We start from the raw sequence: 17,873 nt of genomic DNA, 5'->3' as shown, positions 1-17,873 counted from the left end.
AAAATCACGCCCATGACACGCTGTTTCACCTATCATATTCGTAGCAGCACAGACACTGCAAAAGGATTACAGTGAGATGCTCGAGGGCCTGGATTTCATACCTCAAGCCAAGCTGTTATCCAAATATTCACAGTTTTCAGCAGGATCAGATGGTTTCTTGTTTTCAGATTCAGGGAGCTCCTCAAAGCTGTTATTTGTGTGTGCAGTTGTAACACTGAGCCCTCCGTGCCTTCCAGGGTCCTCAATATGCACCACATCCACGGTGCTATTTCGGTCCCCTCTTTCATTTGGAATTTCACAATCACTCTCTGAGGTTTCGTCATTGTCTTTCAGGGCCTCAGTTTCAGCTGTTTGTTCATTCTCCGAGTTTGAGGGATCTGTGGGGTCAGACGGGTCAGGGCTGGAAAGTGGGAACTCTCCCTCAGATGAACCATTAAGCTCTGCTCCAACCACCGTGATCTGCTCCCCTGCAGAAGTGCCTGCTCTCTTCCCCTCCAGTTCTGCAACTGCCTGCTCTGTCAGTTTAATTATCTGACTTCCAAGCTTGTTTATTTCTTCTTCCTCAGAAGGTAGCTGGGGTAATGAAGGATAAAAATGTTTATTTTGGTTTCCGTTATTTAAGTTTGTTCCCTCTGGAGCCAGGGACTCACTTGCAACAGCACAAGTTTCATCGCATTCTCCCTTCTGTTCTGCTGAAAGAGAAATGGAACAGCGAGATGCTCTAGTCAGTTACAGGTATTTATTATATGTCTGACCTGAAGACCATCACCACCAGTGCCAAACCACAGAGATGTTTACCTCAGTAAGGAATTTCTAAGAGCGATCCCCTATCCCATCCCAGACCCATTTCTGAGATGATAAGCAATCAACACTCGGTTTCTTGCTGGATCTGGCCCTGTTTTGCAGCCTGGCTTTTCCCTCGCACCAACAACTCTAAGAGAGTCATAGTCAATACCATACTGCCGAACAGCAGGGTCAGGCAAATTTTCAAAGGAGTATCAGCTGTAAGCAAGGCACTCCACCTTTTTGGCACAGCTTAACCATTAATCCCCACATCCCTACTACTTTTAGGGTAACACAAGCTTCATTCATTTTGAGCTTTCCACAGGCTTTCATCCAATAATGACGTTTCGTTATTGGTCCTGCAACATTTCTCCTAACATAAAAGATTATTCTAATTTGGGTAACACCATAAAACAAAGCAGCAGTGGAAGAATTTTAAATATACCATTATACCAAAAGGCAAACACTGAACAAAGTGTCGGAGTAGAGAAAACAGCAATGCGTAAACAAACAGCTTTGTTAAAGGGAGAGAATTTGTCCCCATCCATGTAAAGGACAAAAGGCCTCATTGAAAATAAGCTTGCGAAGTCAAGAAAGAAAATCAGGAAATGCCAGGAGCATGGCTGCATTGGCAGCTTAAAAAGACTCTTCTCATGCAGATGCATTATCTTTTAATATATGAGCATTTACTCTTTCTCCTGCAGGAATCCTGCTTCGTGCAATGCACAGGGCAGCCTGGCTGCCGGAGGACCAGAGCTACGCAATACAGGAGCCCACTGTCTTTGTCAGACCCGCCTCATTTGTAATTTGGGAGCTGCCCAGTGAGTGAGAGAAGGGTTGACACAAAGGGAACAGACACTTTTACTACCACTAAGGAAGCCAGGAATGCTACTCTGAAGAGCTGGAATTTATGTCTGTGGAAAAGGCAGGGATAAATTAACTTTCAAAAGGTGATCACCCACAGGATCTAATCTTCATTATCTGAGCGCTCAGCTGGAAACCTAGGAGCTTGATTTGCAGTACTGCTCTGCTCATGTTGTATATTTCAACACACATACTCAAAGTACTCCAAAAAGAGCCAAAACTTATGTACCTCAAATTGGTCCTCGAAATTAGCAGGGACTCTACCTTATTCCTTGCGTGCCTCAGTTTCCCCTCTCTACAATGGGATAACACCATCTCGGCACCTTGCTGCAATTTTCTGAAGATAAACTGTTTCAAAGCACTGTATCACCAGTGAAAAGTTCCTAGAAAAACAGTACTTTTGTCTTCAGGGAATGCTTGAAATAGCACACAGGCAATACAGCAGGAACAATGCATTCAACAATGAAGAGGAAAAAAACCTGAACAGTTGTTTATTAGCAACTGTACTGCTCAAGTACAATCTATGCCATCCTGTGCATTGGATCAAGCGAGATTTGTGGCACAAGACAGTCTTTAATTCATATGGTTGTACTATGTCATAATGCATCTTCACACAGGAACTGCACAGTATATCCTACAGACTCCTACCATCCAGCTTAACTGAACCAATGATAACAAGTACAGACTAAAACAGGCCTTGATGAGACCAGGGTAAGCAGATAGATTAGCTAAAAAAAAACCCTGAAAAAGTCCTCTGATTATCTGTAGATCTAAGGAGAGCAACATTTGATGTATTACAGAAAGTTCCGATAAAGAATGTACGCTAGTGCAAAAGCTAAAACCGTTTCCCGGGTCAAACAGACAACAAATATCTGTGGTACTATTTAAAAAACCATAGCTACCCAACGTGACATCAGGCCTAGTATTTATAGATACGTAAGGATTTCATTGCTATTCTACTTATCAACTGTTTTCACTCAACCGATCATTCAACTAATGGGAAAATAAAAGTGGTTTTGTTTTTATTTCAGAAATACTTTTAAACCAAGGATCCTTGGTAAACAAAGGCTGATGAACACATTCCTACATTCTTCCCAGCTGCCAAGCCCCCCCAGATTTTGGAGGTGTATACTGTATAGATGAAAAACTGCAATATGCACCAAGCTCCTCAGACTCAACAGCAGCCAGTCACCCTCTAAGCTGAGTGGCACAAAAGGTGACTCAGTGTATCACTCATATAGCTGCTGGCTGCAGAGGAGCCATGCGACTCCAAGCACAGGGACATGCCCTGCAGCTGAAAACACACTGCTGCCTTTCCAGGCTTCAAAGGGAAGATGGCAGCCCCAAGCATCCTTCAGAAGAAGGATGTGGAGCAACAGAAGGAGCTATTGGTGCTCCACCCATGGTTAGAAGCTATGGCATCCCCCGCACAACTGGTAGTATATATGCGCTCATCTATGCCCCTGACAAGTTGGCCCTGTTTATGAATTTTGTCTGAGCTCTCACTACAGGTTATCTGGTATACCGGGCCACATGCAAAGGCAACAACCAAGCTGTCTGTGCAGGTAGAACAGTAATTTCTTAACATACTCCAGTTTAACGACAGGATCTCTGTGACTGACTTTGGCTCTGTTACGGATCTGTTTGGGACAGGGAGGAGGAAAGAGGGTGATGACCTACTGGGAGCTGATTGTTCCCATGACTGCCACAGGTCTAATCCTTGTCTGTCTTCTCTCCAAGGCTGTTTTCTTCTACTCTTCTCTTCCCCTGCCTAGCTCTTTGCTCCTGCCCTATATCCCTTTGTTTATCCAGTCCCTACACTCACTTTGTCCATTACTCATCCAGATTTCAGCCTTCTTTATTACACCTTGCTTTCACTGTCAGCATTTTGGCTCCTTACTCCTGTGCTCTGACCTCTGCTCGACCAGTCTTCCTTCGACTGTCAATCCCCATCTACTCTAGTCTTCCCATCACTTGAGTCCTGATCTTAGCCCTCCTTTCCTCTCTACTCCAGGTTTTGTTCCCTCTGGGCTTACATTATCTTGAAGGAACAGTGCATACAGAATTTTATCAGTGTTGGTGGCTTGAAGAAAGCTCAACAGAATCATTGGTTTGGTTTTCATCGTTTTTAGCAGGTGAGATTTAAAACTGAATGGTTTAGAATGGGGTGGAACCTCCAGCCTGTTTTCTCAGGGTGGAAACATTTTCAAATTTCTTTCAATTATAAACTAAATGCTTGCATGTTTGAAAAAAAAAAAAAAAAGAAAAAAAGAATAAAAGGAAAAAAAACCCCTGAAACACGTGGTCATCAGTATTTAACACAAAAAGGTTCTTTGGCTGACACTAAAAACATCAGCTGAAGTAGAAAACACGGCATGGAAAGCTTCAGCCCAGAGCTTAAGTTTGGCAGTGTTACAAAGCAACAGAAACAGGGCCTGATGAGATTTGACAGGCAGCTTTAATCAAAACTGTAATACCAACCTCACCTAGGACAAATACGTAAAGGAAAGAGCACAATGCCACCAAGTAAATACTTTCAGTAACTGCAGATTTAATTAAAAATCAATGATTAAGCAGGCCAAAAATTAATATTTATGAGTTATTATTACTCACTGGAGAAATATTCACTATAGTTTCACTCTTTTTTTAGCAAAAATATCAGCTGATCAAGATTATTAAAAATGATAAGTCTGGCTGTCAAGTTTTATCAGATGATGACATGGATAATAAAGTCAAAATTAAGCCACAATCTATTTAATTTCAGGACTAACAAATAAATTGTTTATGATGCTTCATGGTTAGCTGAGTAAGATCTGGGCATACCAAAATGTTATGCCCATTAAAGAGCTTATCCAAATGCTGATAGGCAAGCATAATAATCCATCTCCCATCCATTATAAAAAAACTGAAGTGGGGAAAAAAATAAATCAAAGTTATCAGCAAACCACTATCTTCTGCTACTGTCAAATAAAGTTAAGCTTGACTTTGTAGAGATGTTAAAGCTTGCTATTGGGGAAGGATTTTTAACAAAACACATGCAAGACTATAAAAAAAGCAGTCAATTTCTCTGGGAAAACGAGTCAGGTATTTCCATTTACTGGGTGCAATCAGGAAGCCATTCATCTAGATACCAGCTATAATGCAGGAAAGTGCTAAGCCAGTTCCACGGAACGCTTTCCTACTGTGCATTTTAACTGAGGGAAAAAGAGCAGGGGACAGTTAATTGTAACATAGATGGCATGAATAACCTCTCACAGTATCAAGTTATCTGGCAGGAAAATTCTGTGAGGTGTAAGACCCAGTCCCTAGCCCTGTGCAATCTATTCAACAGTCATTTTTCAGTCATTTCTTTGCTATTTGTACTGGGACCATCTATCCATTTTACTTGTGGATGACTTATTCAACCTCTGTAACCACTGAAACTTCACATTCTGCTATCCCAGCATGAAAATTTATTACTTTTTCTCTGGAAAGAAATGAGTGCTCAGCTCTCATCATGTTCCTTACGTTCCAGGTGCTCACCTTGTATTACAGTTTTCTGTGGCTTATCAGTAAACGCTAACAATGGTGACCTGGACCGCTGTATAACAGGTAATGCTGGGTCACTGAATGTTATGGTATCCTTTCCACCTGAAACAACCAAAGTGTTAGAATCATCAATCCACCAATTACATCCATTGTGCACTAATGATATTCAAACATATCCTACATTTTTTTTGCAATATTATTGAAAAGTACAGAATAAGAAAAGCATCTCAAATGATCCTTCTACAGCACGGAAAAAAAATAGTTCGTACTGGAGCTGGAATATGCAAGTCAAATATAGAAGAGGTGTTTGTTTTTACCTGCAATACTGAGCAAAGGACAGATTTTGAAAGACCAGGTGCTGTATGCAGCAAATTGTATTAGCAGTTAGCATTCAATTCAGAATATTAACAACCAGATCATACCCAAAGTTTTACAAAGAGTAATGGATCATTTGCATGCTCTTACCACCAAGTGTTCAGCTCTGACTCTTTACTCTCTATTACTCTGCCTCAACGATGAACCTGCTCGTACCACTTGTGCAATTTTACACTACATACTCACACACATATTATCCTGCAATGGTCCCTTAGAAAAGAATACTGAAAGCTTAGCGTAACTAAGAACTGCTGGAGCAAGCAAGCATACATTGCTGGGAACAGGAGAGATTTTAATCTGAAAATTCCAAAAACATTTCTGAGCAACTTTTTTTTAAACCAAATGGAAAAGGGCAATTTTCCAGCAGTTTTGCAGACAAAATAGTGCAAGAAACTCTTCAGCTGAGGACTCTGCTGTAGATGCCTAGTCTTTACATATTTTAGCAATACAGAAAGAAACACCTGCAGATCCTTTAGGAAGTCCTCCACTGTTCAGGACGCTCATGTTTCTAGTGACTGACACTACCTTAAACCTAGAGGGGAAATGGCAGGAAATGTGCAAGATCAGCTAAGTGTGGTGTTTGTGTGGCCTCCAGAACAACTGCCAACCGATAAGTAATGGCTGGGGAGGTGGCAAGCTACTGCTCTATTTATCTCCATAAGAACGGACATTTATGTAACAACCACTTCTCCCCTCTAAATCTGTTTGTACGTTTCACCTTAAGGCAACATCCTAAATCTAATCACCCATCCAAGACAAAGACTTTCAACAGAGCAGCAGGTCAGGAGATACCCAGAATAAATCCAGCTCTGAGAAAGTTCTGGTACCTACTAAGAAATAATGAAAGTCAGGCTGTTCCCATGGAGTCTAACTGGACTAGTCCAATCCCTAAATACTTTTGAAAGCACTGGCTGTAAATACTTTGATCCTGAAGGTATTAATGATGTTCTTATACCTTAACATGTTGGGGTATACACTGCAGCAATATGAATGCAATTCCTGCTTTTGAAACTGGATCTTTTCAAGCTTTGATCCCCCTGTCAACTATGCATCAGAATTCTGCCTTCACCATAGCAAGTTATAAAAAGTAGCATTAATTAACACTAAGGTGGAGACCCCCCCCCCCCCAGTGCAAGGCAAAATTAATTAAAGTGGGGGGAAAAAAGCAGGGGCAGGGAGGCAAAACAAATCTGACGGCTATTTCAAAATGCAAAAACCCCTAGACAAATGCACTTTCCTGTAATAACAGTGGAAGAATTTTATGCTGGAAGAAGAAATAATCATACAGGGAACTAGTGGTATGAAAACATCCAACAGATGTTCATACACCGTCAAAAGTAGCCACATATCCAAAAAGATACAAAATAATCCAACAGAGGAAGTAAAATTCAAAAACATGATGAATAAAAAAATTGGGGGGATGTGACTTTAAAGTGGAAAGCGGACTTTTGTTATCCTTTTTTTTTTTTTGGAATAAAAGAAGTAAAGCCTGAGCTAAACTCCCTGAAGATTGCCAAGACAAGCTTCAAAAAAGAAACTTCTTGACTTCCAGCCAGTATTTACACAGTAAACACATCTACTTCCACATTTTTCTCTGCAAACTAACTTGGTTACAGAAAATAAAGCTAAACTCAGTATCCACCCATCTAAGCAACAGATGTAGCCCAAAAAGTCCTATGTACATTTATACATTAACAGTGACTCAACACCCGTTCATGAAGGAGGGACATGGGGGTATTGCTGCACTATATTCTGTGAATCATGATCTGAAGTTGGCTTACGCACAGGGAATTTCAATTACCTGCCACGTAAGCTCCATTTTGTAACTTATATAGCTATGTGCTCCTCTATTTAATGACTTTTGAAGGAATTTAGTGGAAAGTATACAGATCTCAAAATAAGTACACAAATAAGTTTTCAGCAGCTGTAAATTCTTCATTTTCTTCTCCAGGGTTGGGTATCCTCTTGTAACTTCTGCTGCACCCTGCACTGCTGTAACTGGCTATACCCAGGGCAGCTGCTGAGCCCATTAATTCGATCTTGCCCCTGCTTCACATCGATTACTGTGGAGCAAGAGGCAGCACCGAAACTTTCTTATCATCCCAGACAGAAAAAGGCTGAGTCATGGTCAGCTCTTTTCTTAAGACTTTTTTTCAGTGGAGATCTGGAATTTTCAGGAAGTGCTAGATTTTAAAAAAATACAGAATAATTTCTCTGTATGTCAAGTTGTGAGAGGAATAAGGTGGTGTTTACTATTACTGAATACATTTAACATATTATGCATGCATATTTGAATCTCAACATACCTAAGACAAAGCAAAGAATTAAATGCTTCTGTGAACATCACATCCTCTGCTTCCTTCTCAAGGCAAGCAGGCTCATAAAAAGAAAATCAGAGCCAAGTCTATGTCCAAGCTTGCTTTCTTTTCAGCAATGAACCTTGCAAGTGATTCAATTAAGGCTCATTCTCCAAACCTGGGAAGCTAAAGTTTGTGGTTAGGCAGAACTTCTACAGAAATGAGCTATGCTACCAATTTCACCATTTCAAAAATTAAATATGTACTTCCTCTTGATTTAGCTTCCCCAGAGTTCACTCATGCATTGCTCAAAAGCAGATGACAAATATGTCACCTAACAAAAAATTAAAGGCGGTCAAGCTCTTTCTTCAATAGGATAAAGTTTAACAGCATCATTTATTAACAACATTTGGAAGATATTAATATCATGGTGACAGGAGATGTTATAAATGTTATATGGACAATGACGCCTAAGTAGGAACATTAACTTCAGATTAAAAACCTGCAATTTATAATGTGCGCTTCTTTCTGTGCTAGACTGAACATCAGCTTTCATCTGCATGTTTTTTTCCAATGACAAAAAATTCAACTCATAACCAAATAATATTTTTTTCTCTCCAGATTTAAGACCGACTAGATGAGATATTCTCCATGTTCTGTCTCTCACCCAAGTCAATATTCAGGTGCAGAGTCCACTGTGGTAGTTTCTGTGCTATTTGTTACATGCTGCTGTTTTATGGAGTGGAAGCTTTTCATGCTCTGAAAGGAAAATTGGTGACCCACCAGGTGTTGCAAGGCTCTTTTCTGACTACCCTGGGACTAGAATGCACTTGGAAACAAAAGTGCATGCTTGAATTAGAAGACAAGCACCAAATCAACAAAGGGGCTTAACAGAACTCGCAATCCAGTGTAAAATTCCTTTACATATACTTAAGATCATCCTTTCTCATTGTTTTCCTCAATTTAAAGGAACTGTCTTGTAGAACAGCGTCTGTTTCTCTTGTGGTCATCTAACTCACTTGACTGAACATCTTACACTGTCAGATATAAAAGTGTTGAGGTAGTATTTCTGTTTATTTACATGCAGTGACAATATTTAACGTACTGCTAAAATCAGTTACTAAAAATATATGTTAAGCAGAACCTACTCCCAAATCCCACTGAGACATTGTAGCTCAGGCCTTCAGGCAGCAAAAGAAAGGAAGGAAAGAGACAGTTGTTATTGTATACACATTAATGTGACGCCTTACCTACAGAGACCAACAATTGTGCAACAAGTCCCCGCTGCTCCTTTCTTTTTTTTAACGCATTTTTCAAAGATCAGAAATGCTGCATTTATTAGTGTATGAATTTCATAGAACAGATTTTTTTGAAAAATAAATCCTACAGTACCTTAAACTGGTGAGTTTATGATATACATTTGTACCAATGTCCAAAACTGCATTAGCAGGGTTTTAGACAAATATTTCACCTGCATCTTTTGGAGTACGTGGGGGGGACGACAAACGCACTACGTTAGGTGACTAACTGAAAAGTAAGTGAGCCCCAGAAACAAATTTGGGACCTTCAGTTCTGGAAAGTGTCAGGACGACAGCCAGTTCCAGAAGGGTGACCGAGAATGCCTACAACAGGCAAACTAAAGTGGAAATACATCACATCAGGCCAAACAGTTGAACAGCATAGGTTTGTCACAAGGTCTCTTCAGCTTTTTTCTAGATGTAAAGGTTAGGTGGTAAAAACACAGACCCAAAACACTAGAAACCTAAATCACGCTATCTCCCACCCCCAGTAGCACTGATAGGAAGCTGTAAACAACAAAGCCTAATGATGCAAACACCAACAATGGAGTAGCATAATTTACAGTGGTTAAAGATGACACAATTGGGTGTAATGGGAAGAAAAGAAGCAAAAAGTAAATGTAAATTAAATATTGCATATTTTCCTAACAGTGAGGTCTATTAGGAAGCAGATTAATCTCCCATTACTTGAGTAATTCAAAACCAAATACAATACTTAAGATGCTACAGGGAATAAGACTGTTCTGGAGAGATGGACTAGAAAATTTAAGACCATTTACATTTCCAATTTCTCAGAGTTCATGATTCTACAGAAGAACATTAAAAATACAGCAATAAAATCCACGGAAGTGACAACAAGTACAAAATAAATAACATTTGTTGAAAAACATAATGGCCAATATCCTATATATCATTTCATACAACTGTTTAAATGAAATAGTTCCCTTTTTTTTTTGCTTGCAGACTATGGAGCCAATTTGGTTATTTCCAGTATTTAAAAGCTTTTTTTTTTTTCCAGTGTATATGTCTGACTTGGAGTTTAAAGAGTTTAGTGATTTCTGGTTTCAACTTAACATTTATTAGAGGTTTCTAATTTTGCAAATGTGCTGAATAGCACATTCATAAAATAACTGTCATTAAAAAAATTATAGCCAAGCTTTTCGTAAATGCAAATATACCCTTGAAAACTAAATAATGCAAGCTGTTCTCTTGAATTTCTACTAACCTGGAAGACTCCACAAGCCAGCAATTTCCAAAGTTCTTAATTTCTTTTCTAGTTCTGCCACTCGATTACCTAGAATTCTTTGGAAAAAGAAAACAAAACCAGAAGCCAGAGACAGTCAGCTGAGGTGAGATTCTGTGAGATTCTAAGGTAACCAAAGCCCAATTGCTTACATGACTACAGTTGAATTTTTAACTTATTACTTAACTAGTGCAGTAAACCTGTATGCAGTCATCCCTTTTCGCTAATGACAATGGACATCCTCTCCCAGACTTAGAAGAAAATTAAATACAGTTGTCTAATCTAGCCCATGGGTTAAAAAAAAAAAAAGTCTAGGATGTACTGGACATTCAACCTTTGCCCTTCAGTAAAGACAAAGAACAGTTAACTCACAATGTTTCTATTTCTTTGCCTGCAACGATCTCTTCCCAGTTACTTTTACTTTATCTACAGCTAAAACCAGAAGATAAAAGCTATGAAGACAAAATCCAGAAAATCCAATACAACATCTAGATTGATTTTGAAGTTCTAAGACACAATTCTGGCCTAGTCCTTTGTTCACAGAGGTTTCTCTATCACTAAGATTGCTTAAAATGGCAAGGAATATCTTTTCTACCACATCTTTGCTTTTAGTGCTGAACTCTGTTTTCTACTTTACTAAAAAGCTTCAAGCTCTTTAGTGTCTTTATCACCCACTCTTAGTTTTCACTGCATTTCTTGGGTCATCTCTTCTTTTGTATCTGATTCCTACACAAACACTATTTGCAGTTACTTCTCCTGCAGGATTTAACTTTTAGTCTTAATTCTCTCCCCAGATCAAATGAGAGATTTCTATCTTGCAAGGAAAGCTCTTTTTTCCAAAGAATTTTTGAAAGTGTTTCTCTCAGAGGCACAGCAAGTCTCCTAGAGTCAGAAGTCTTTAAGTAAATCTCAAACAATACTCAATAGAGTGAGAAACCTAGAAGAGACAGCAGTTCTAAACATGACAGCAGAGATAATGGACAGCAAGTTTTATTCATCAAATTACAGCAACAGGACAAGTCAGTTAAATTTGAACTGAATGGAGAAGCTGCATATCACAACACAGCACGGCAAGAGCATCTTCCCGTGCTCACCAGAGCTCTGCAAGACTGCACTGTGTGCTCTCCAGTGAGGGCTTTATGCTGCAGACATTTGAGCATACTGGGAATGTCGTTACTGACAAGATGGCAGAATTTAGGAAGGACATGAAGAACAGCAAACCCAGCAAACACCAAAGGGGCTAGACAAACTGACTAACAAGGACTAAGTATTTTTTAATTCTGTACTGTGAGGGCTCTGCAATGAGCCTTGTATTTTAAAGATTACAAAAATATCAAGATGAGAGAGTGATGTAAAAGACAAAGCGTATAACAAATCTCAAAGAAAGCACTGAAAGGTACAGGGGTGTGTATCAACTAGAAAGCAAACAGTGCATCACATTTACAAGCAGAGGAGAGAAGACATTTGGGAGCAGTTATGTTTATTTCCCCGTTGAAACTCAGCAATCAAATAGGTTACCAAGGTTATGATGGATCTATTACTGTCTTCTCCAATTACAATCAAAATTGTTCAAGTCTAGATTTCACTTCCAGAATGCTTCTGTCTGGCATGAGAGACTCAGCCTTAATAACTATTTGTGTATCCCAGTGCATGGCCCAACATCCAGCAACTATGCTCTGCAGTACAAAGCCACAAGTGATGGAGAAAAGCACAGAGCAACTTCAAGAGGCTCTACCTTGCGCACAGGGGGCCAGGGGTCCCACTTCTATCTCCCTGTCTAAAGCCCCACCAAGGGTCAGCTGAAGGACCTGACGTTCCCCTGGCTTAGAGAAGCAGGGAACAGACAGAGATGATGCAAGTCTTCTGCATCATGTTAGCTCAGGCAGGGAGCTGACAAAACAAGGTTGATTTGGCTAATGACTGTCACCACAAAGGGGTCACAAGTTTACCGCTTCTGCCAGGAAAAGAAAAAATCCTGATTATTTTCATAAGTAGTTCACCAGTAGTTTCATGGCAGAAAAGGGGGGAAGGATAGTGCCCTCCCTGTCGGCTAGCCATATCACAGAAGGAAACAACACTCTGCATCAAGTCCGGTTATTGCTACTGCTCTTGTTATTCAGACAACAATAGCAAAGTCACCTTTCTCTTGCTTCTCTTAAATTCCGTGATTCATTTATCAGCTGTACCACACTATTTCTAAAGGTTCTGGAGCAAATATATCCTGATAATTCGTACTGGATCCTCAGAAGAGGTGCTGAGCTATTTTTTAACCTTTGGTGCAGGTTCTCACATAGAAGGATCATTCTGCAGCTCTGAACAATGGCTGGCAAAAAGGGAGGATGATACTTAACCCTGCTCCTTTCATTCAGGAAAAGAGCAAAATGCATTCACTGATGAGTTTGATTCTAGTTTGCTTCAAACCACGTTACCTGAAGACAGGTACAGGAGAAATGAAATCTATGTAAAGCTGCAAGATCTTACAGAAATATTTGTTAAAAAAGAAATGTGTAGGCAATCCTGAACAGAGTGCAGTTTGTTCCATTCATTCCTTTTCCCCTGTGAGCTCCAGGTAATTTGCCACCTCCAGATGTGCTGTGGTGGCCTGGAACAGTACGCATTTTTAAAGGGGCTGCATGAGTTGGTAGCACCAAACTCCCTAATCTATTTTTTTATCTCTATCCCTAGTGGACTAGATCCTTCAACTAAAACAGAAGGATCATGTCACGGACAAAGGTGCCAACAGCCTTTCTCTGTTGTCCTCTGGTCACATGTTTAATGCAACAAGGGAGTTAGTCTAAACCTCCCTCCAGGATAACGTTTTACAGAAATCTGTTGTTCATGTAACAGCAGCAATGCTCCCACAAGAATTAGCAGCTCCTTTCTGGATCTCCCATGCTGTCCAACATACATGGCTCTGATCTGAAGGGAGCTGTGCTGATTTACAGCTCTAGAGCTCCATTTATCTCACTTTCAATTTAGATCTTGCTACAGAAGAGATATACCCTCACAGAGATACAATCACCCAAATGTCTGTAAATAGGGTCTGTCACAGTCACATATCTAGTTCTATACATCATGTGGAAACATTTACGCAGTTACAGACTGACACAATCCTTTTTGTAATTTTGGTCATGACCGAGCTTGCCCAAGTTAGAAATGTTAAAATTAGTGCAACACGTCTAAGCAGCAGAGCAGCTTCTACACTGATCTGGCTTGCATGGGTGCTGGCAATTACAGGAACAAATTGCATTAAAAAGAACATCTAATAAATGGTTTATTACTGGCAGAAGCAAAAAAGATTTTTATCCACTTGCTAGGCAGGGTTAGGACTGTTTATTTTTGCATGTACGTAACTATTTAATCTTGCAACACATTACTGCATACAGAAATCATTTACAACTGCCTTTTCAAATTAAGCTAATGTGCTTGTGAGGAAAAACATAGGACATTACTTAAACTTAGCAGTAGTAGCTACCAATCACCTGGGGAAAATGACCTGTTTCTTCCCAAACAACTTATTTTTTTCTTAAAAAGCGAGGCTAAGAAAATAAAGGCTGGATTTAGCCTACTTGTTCCTAGGCACATACACCCACAGCTCCTTTTATCATGCCACATATTTAGGAAAGCGGCAATAATAATAGTGTGTCTGTTCCAAGAGCAAGTGGCAACGGATGTTTTTAACAGTCTAGCAGTAGAAAGTCAACTTCAATGGCACATCCAAATTCAAATCTACTTAAAAAAGAAAATCCGCTGCCTTGTTATTGCTTCAGTTAATCAGAAAGCAAATCTACCATTCTCCTATTGTAAATGTATATAGCCATATCTCAATCTGCAAGCAACAGAAGAGGTTTTGATTTTAGAGTAGGTTAGCTGTTTGGAGGAAAGTAAGTTCGTACAGTCTGAAAAGTTTCATTTACTGATAACAGAGTCACTAATAGGTCAAACACCTATGAAATAACAAAAGCAGAACTTCTTCCCTGAATGAAACAACCACCCCAAGATCTCATGTTCTTTACCCAATAAATCTCACTTTCTTCACACAACACTCTCAAAGAGTAACTGTGTCCTCCAAATATGCCCTTTGCACAGGGAAAGCCAGGCAAACAGGACAGAGGGAGGAAGGAGAAGACTTCTACCTTCCAATTTATGCAAAATCCTTTGTCATTACAATTCTCTCTAGCCCCACATCCTTCTCAACTTCCTACTCTGAATGGAGGAATGTCTTCAACAAAATAATGCATATTCTACCAGTATCAGGTGACAGACCTGTTCTAACCTTCTCTGACAGGTTAGCAGTTTCTTCCCCATTTTCTGAAGTCAGCAGTCTTTACTGGTAACTTTCTACACAGCAAATAAGTACCCCCAACAACCAGCTAATGCACCTCAAATAAAGGATGGTCTTCCCCTGATGTCCCACCTGCATTTCCCTTTTTCACTTTAACTCTTCTGTGTCATAGGTGTTTCTACTTGAAGTAGTTCCCATTCCTCTCAGCTCCTTAAAAGCCTCTTTAATCCAACTAAGGCCAAAAGGTGACAAAAGGAATGAGCACACCACATAGGAGTGTCACTGAGGCTCTTCACACAACGCGCCCAGGATTTTTTACCACCCTTTTTTTCCCCCTGAAGCATCCTGAACTGAATACAACACTACAGCCCTGAGCATGCTCCTGACCTGGGAGAGATGTGAACTGTCACCTCCCTCTAAGACTTGAACTTCTATTGGGCACAGAATACTAGTTTGTGCACACATCCAATCTCAACTCCTGTGGCTATATATGACCAGTTGGGCACACAGAGAAAAGAATTGTATCTCTTTGTGAAACCTTATCTCAAGAAAACCTGTACTCAATAGCTGAAAGCAGACAGTGGTATCAGAAAGTGAAGCCATCATTACAATGATACATTTAAGAGATGCAAGAGACTGCATGTGATCAGAGACACACAAAATTAAGAAAAATGTTTGCTACAGTTATAGGCAAGAGTATGCAAACTACAACACCAGGTAATGATACAGTATCAGGATGTAAAAGGCAAAGATTGGTTATACCTGGAATAACAAGAGATGTTCTCTGCATTATTTTCTTCTGATGTTATATTAGCAGTAGGAAAGGAATAAGCAGGCGTTAGCCCTTCATTAGCACTGCTCAGTGCAGGAGCTCCTCTTGCATTACATGACACACAGACATGAACTGACTGAGCTGCCATCAGTTAGATCTGGGCTTCATTTTCACCACTTTAGTCTCCCTTGAGCTGATTAGGCATTTGCTTTCTCAAGAGTACTAAGAGTGGCTATAAACTGCTCCTCCACTTCTGTTGCCACATTGCTAAGAATTATGCAATGGAGTCTGCCTAGCAGCAGAGTTATCAATTGTCAAAATGAATCATCTATTCTAGTGCAATACAGTTTACTTCAGTACTACTTCTTCCTTTCATGAAAGATGTCTGCCTGTTTCTGGCATCTGGTCCTGATGTGCTTTTGAGAAGCCTGAATAACCTCTGATTACCAGTAGTGACTCAGTGTTTAAAAAAAAAAGGGGGGGGGGGGGGGGACAGAAAAAAAACTGAGCACAGAATCAAGGAACACTTCCTAGCTCTGATTTTCATACACTGTATAAGGACAATAATATCAGAATGTCAGAAAATGTGTCAAAAATTATTATATTCTGCCATGACAGGAGCTGTGCAAGACAAAGAATTCTACTGATAAGTAGAACAGCTAAGAGTAAACAAATTCTCCTTCAAAGTTCCGTTCAGATTTTTTTTTACAAATCACATAGTAGCAGTCCAATTGTGTTTATCTCCTACAACTTTTGGCAAAGTAACTATAGGAGAAACAGCTATCATTTGTATGACACACAGGCCACTAGCCTGTGACAAATGTTATACTAAATCTTTTCAGCTCCTTTCCTAAATGCAATATTTACTATTCCCACCAGTGTTCGTTAGCAAATTCCTACCTTAACAACCAATTATCAAGTATCTTCCCCTCCAGTTCAAGCACTTCCTTCCTCCTGACAGCTTTTCTTTAGCCCTCCCTACAGACTACCTGCTAGAAGTACCCCATGTTATTATGGTTTGTCTTAAAGCTGCGCAGCAAACCAACCCTTGCCAAGCGGAGGCAGGCAGGTCTTGATCAAGCCCAGACATGACTTCAAAAATGTAACTTTTCTCTAAACACATACCTGATCTTAAAAACTAAAGAACCCACCAGTTAACAAAGACAATGAATTTCCTGTGAAGATGGATCTTCCCTCCCATTTCACTGAAACTACCACAAATCTATGACTTCTCCATAGCTCGTTAAGTTCCATTTTACTTAGAAGTCATGCTACCTACTTGTTGGTTTGCCTTTGGTGTTGTATGACCATGTTTTTTTCATGGATAGTTTCCAGCAATGCAGTGGCCAGTGATTTGAGATCTGAAATGGACTGTGGTGTGGCTGGTAGGCTACATCCATGATCCTCCGACAACAACTCTTGAACTATAATGTCAAAAACACAAATGAGTTTTGGCTTCTCATGCACAGAGTTGTGACACAAACATTTACTTAGCATAAAATAACTATTCTCATTACTTAAATGAATATATATCTCTTTCCTTCAGTTAACAAACAAAACCAAAAGACCAGGAACATAATCTCTAGCTGGCATAAAGATGGTGGCTTCCTAAGCTGACCGTTATTCAGCAGCAATTGCCAGCATAAGTACAGGAAGATACATCTTATGTTAACTTAATTCTGCTTTTGGAAAATTCTTTTTGTTCATGAGGGAACAAATTCATTCTTCTAGATGCCTACAGATTGGTAAAAAAATTGATCATTTCTCTCCCGCTTACATTAAAATATAAGCCCACAAGGAAGCTTTTATATTACTTTTAGAATTATTACATCCTTCAGGTTATTTAAGACTGATGTGAAAATACAGTCACTTGTGAACTCTTCCTCTGCAGCTTAGAGCCTACACCTCTCAACCACATCAGGAATTTTACTAGTATCATTAACTTCTGTAACTAGAATCTGGCTCTGCCTATTATCTGCAAGTACATGGAGAAGAGGACAGAAGAGAAGTCAAAAACAAAAAAGCAACTTTCAGTCTACCATGACAAATACTACTGATCTTGTGTGTGTATGAATACACCAACACCTGAACAGTAGGGTGCCAGGTCTACTGTTTGGCTCAAAGAATTTTCTCTTCCCCTTTCTTTCCCAGTCTTGATATTTCCTTTGAAGGAGGAAAAAGAGATTACTCCATTTTGCTACCTGTGAAGAAACATGGGTCAAAAGGATTTCTTGCAAAACATACAAATGTAAAAGCTTCCAAGAACAGTAGCAGAAAATCTGACTTGGGGCCCCTCCTTTATCATCCAGTCTATTTTTCATTGGAATATGAATTATGATTGCCATTGTTAGCAGAGCAGAGATGAATAAAGAAGTGATTTGTCAGGGTTGAAGTTGCAGAGGAGTTTAGAGCTTTAAAAAAAAAAATA

The 17,873-nt window shown here is 39.7% G+C and overlaps 1 protein-coding gene across 5 annotated transcripts in view; it reads right to left on the bottom strand.

Moving 5' to 3' along the window:
- Positions 1-17,873, bottom strand: part of CCDC149 (coiled-coil domain containing 149) — a 68,398-nt gene that overhangs the window by 3,382 nt on the left and 47,143 nt on the right. Inside the window, exons 9-13 of one of the 5 annotated variants that reach the window (XM_080371533.1) lie at positions 16,725-16,869; positions 10,371-10,447; positions 8,996-9,028; positions 5,170-5,277; positions 102-689 (exon numbers count right to left, since the gene is read on the bottom strand). In XM_080371533.1, coding sequence (XP_080227659.1) covers positions 103-689; positions 5,170-5,277; positions 8,996-9,028; positions 10,371-10,447; positions 16,725-16,869 — 950 coding nt within the window. In that variant the 3' untranslated portion in view covers position 102. Of the gene's footprint in view, positions 1-101; positions 693-5,169; positions 5,278-8,995; positions 9,029-10,370; positions 10,448-16,724; positions 16,870-17,873 lie in introns of all 5 variants that reach the window. The other 4 variants (XM_080371532.1, XM_080371535.1, XM_080371534.1 and 1 more) reach the window with 4 other exon arrangements.

The sequence above is a fragment of the Falco punctatus genome (genome assembly GCF_963210335.1).
Source record: "Falco punctatus genome assembly, chromosome: 1".
NCBI classification, from domain to species: domain Eukaryota; kingdom Metazoa; phylum Chordata; class Aves; order Falconiformes; family Falconidae; genus Falco; species Falco punctatus.
This window is presented reverse-complemented; position numbering and strand designations above follow the sequence as displayed.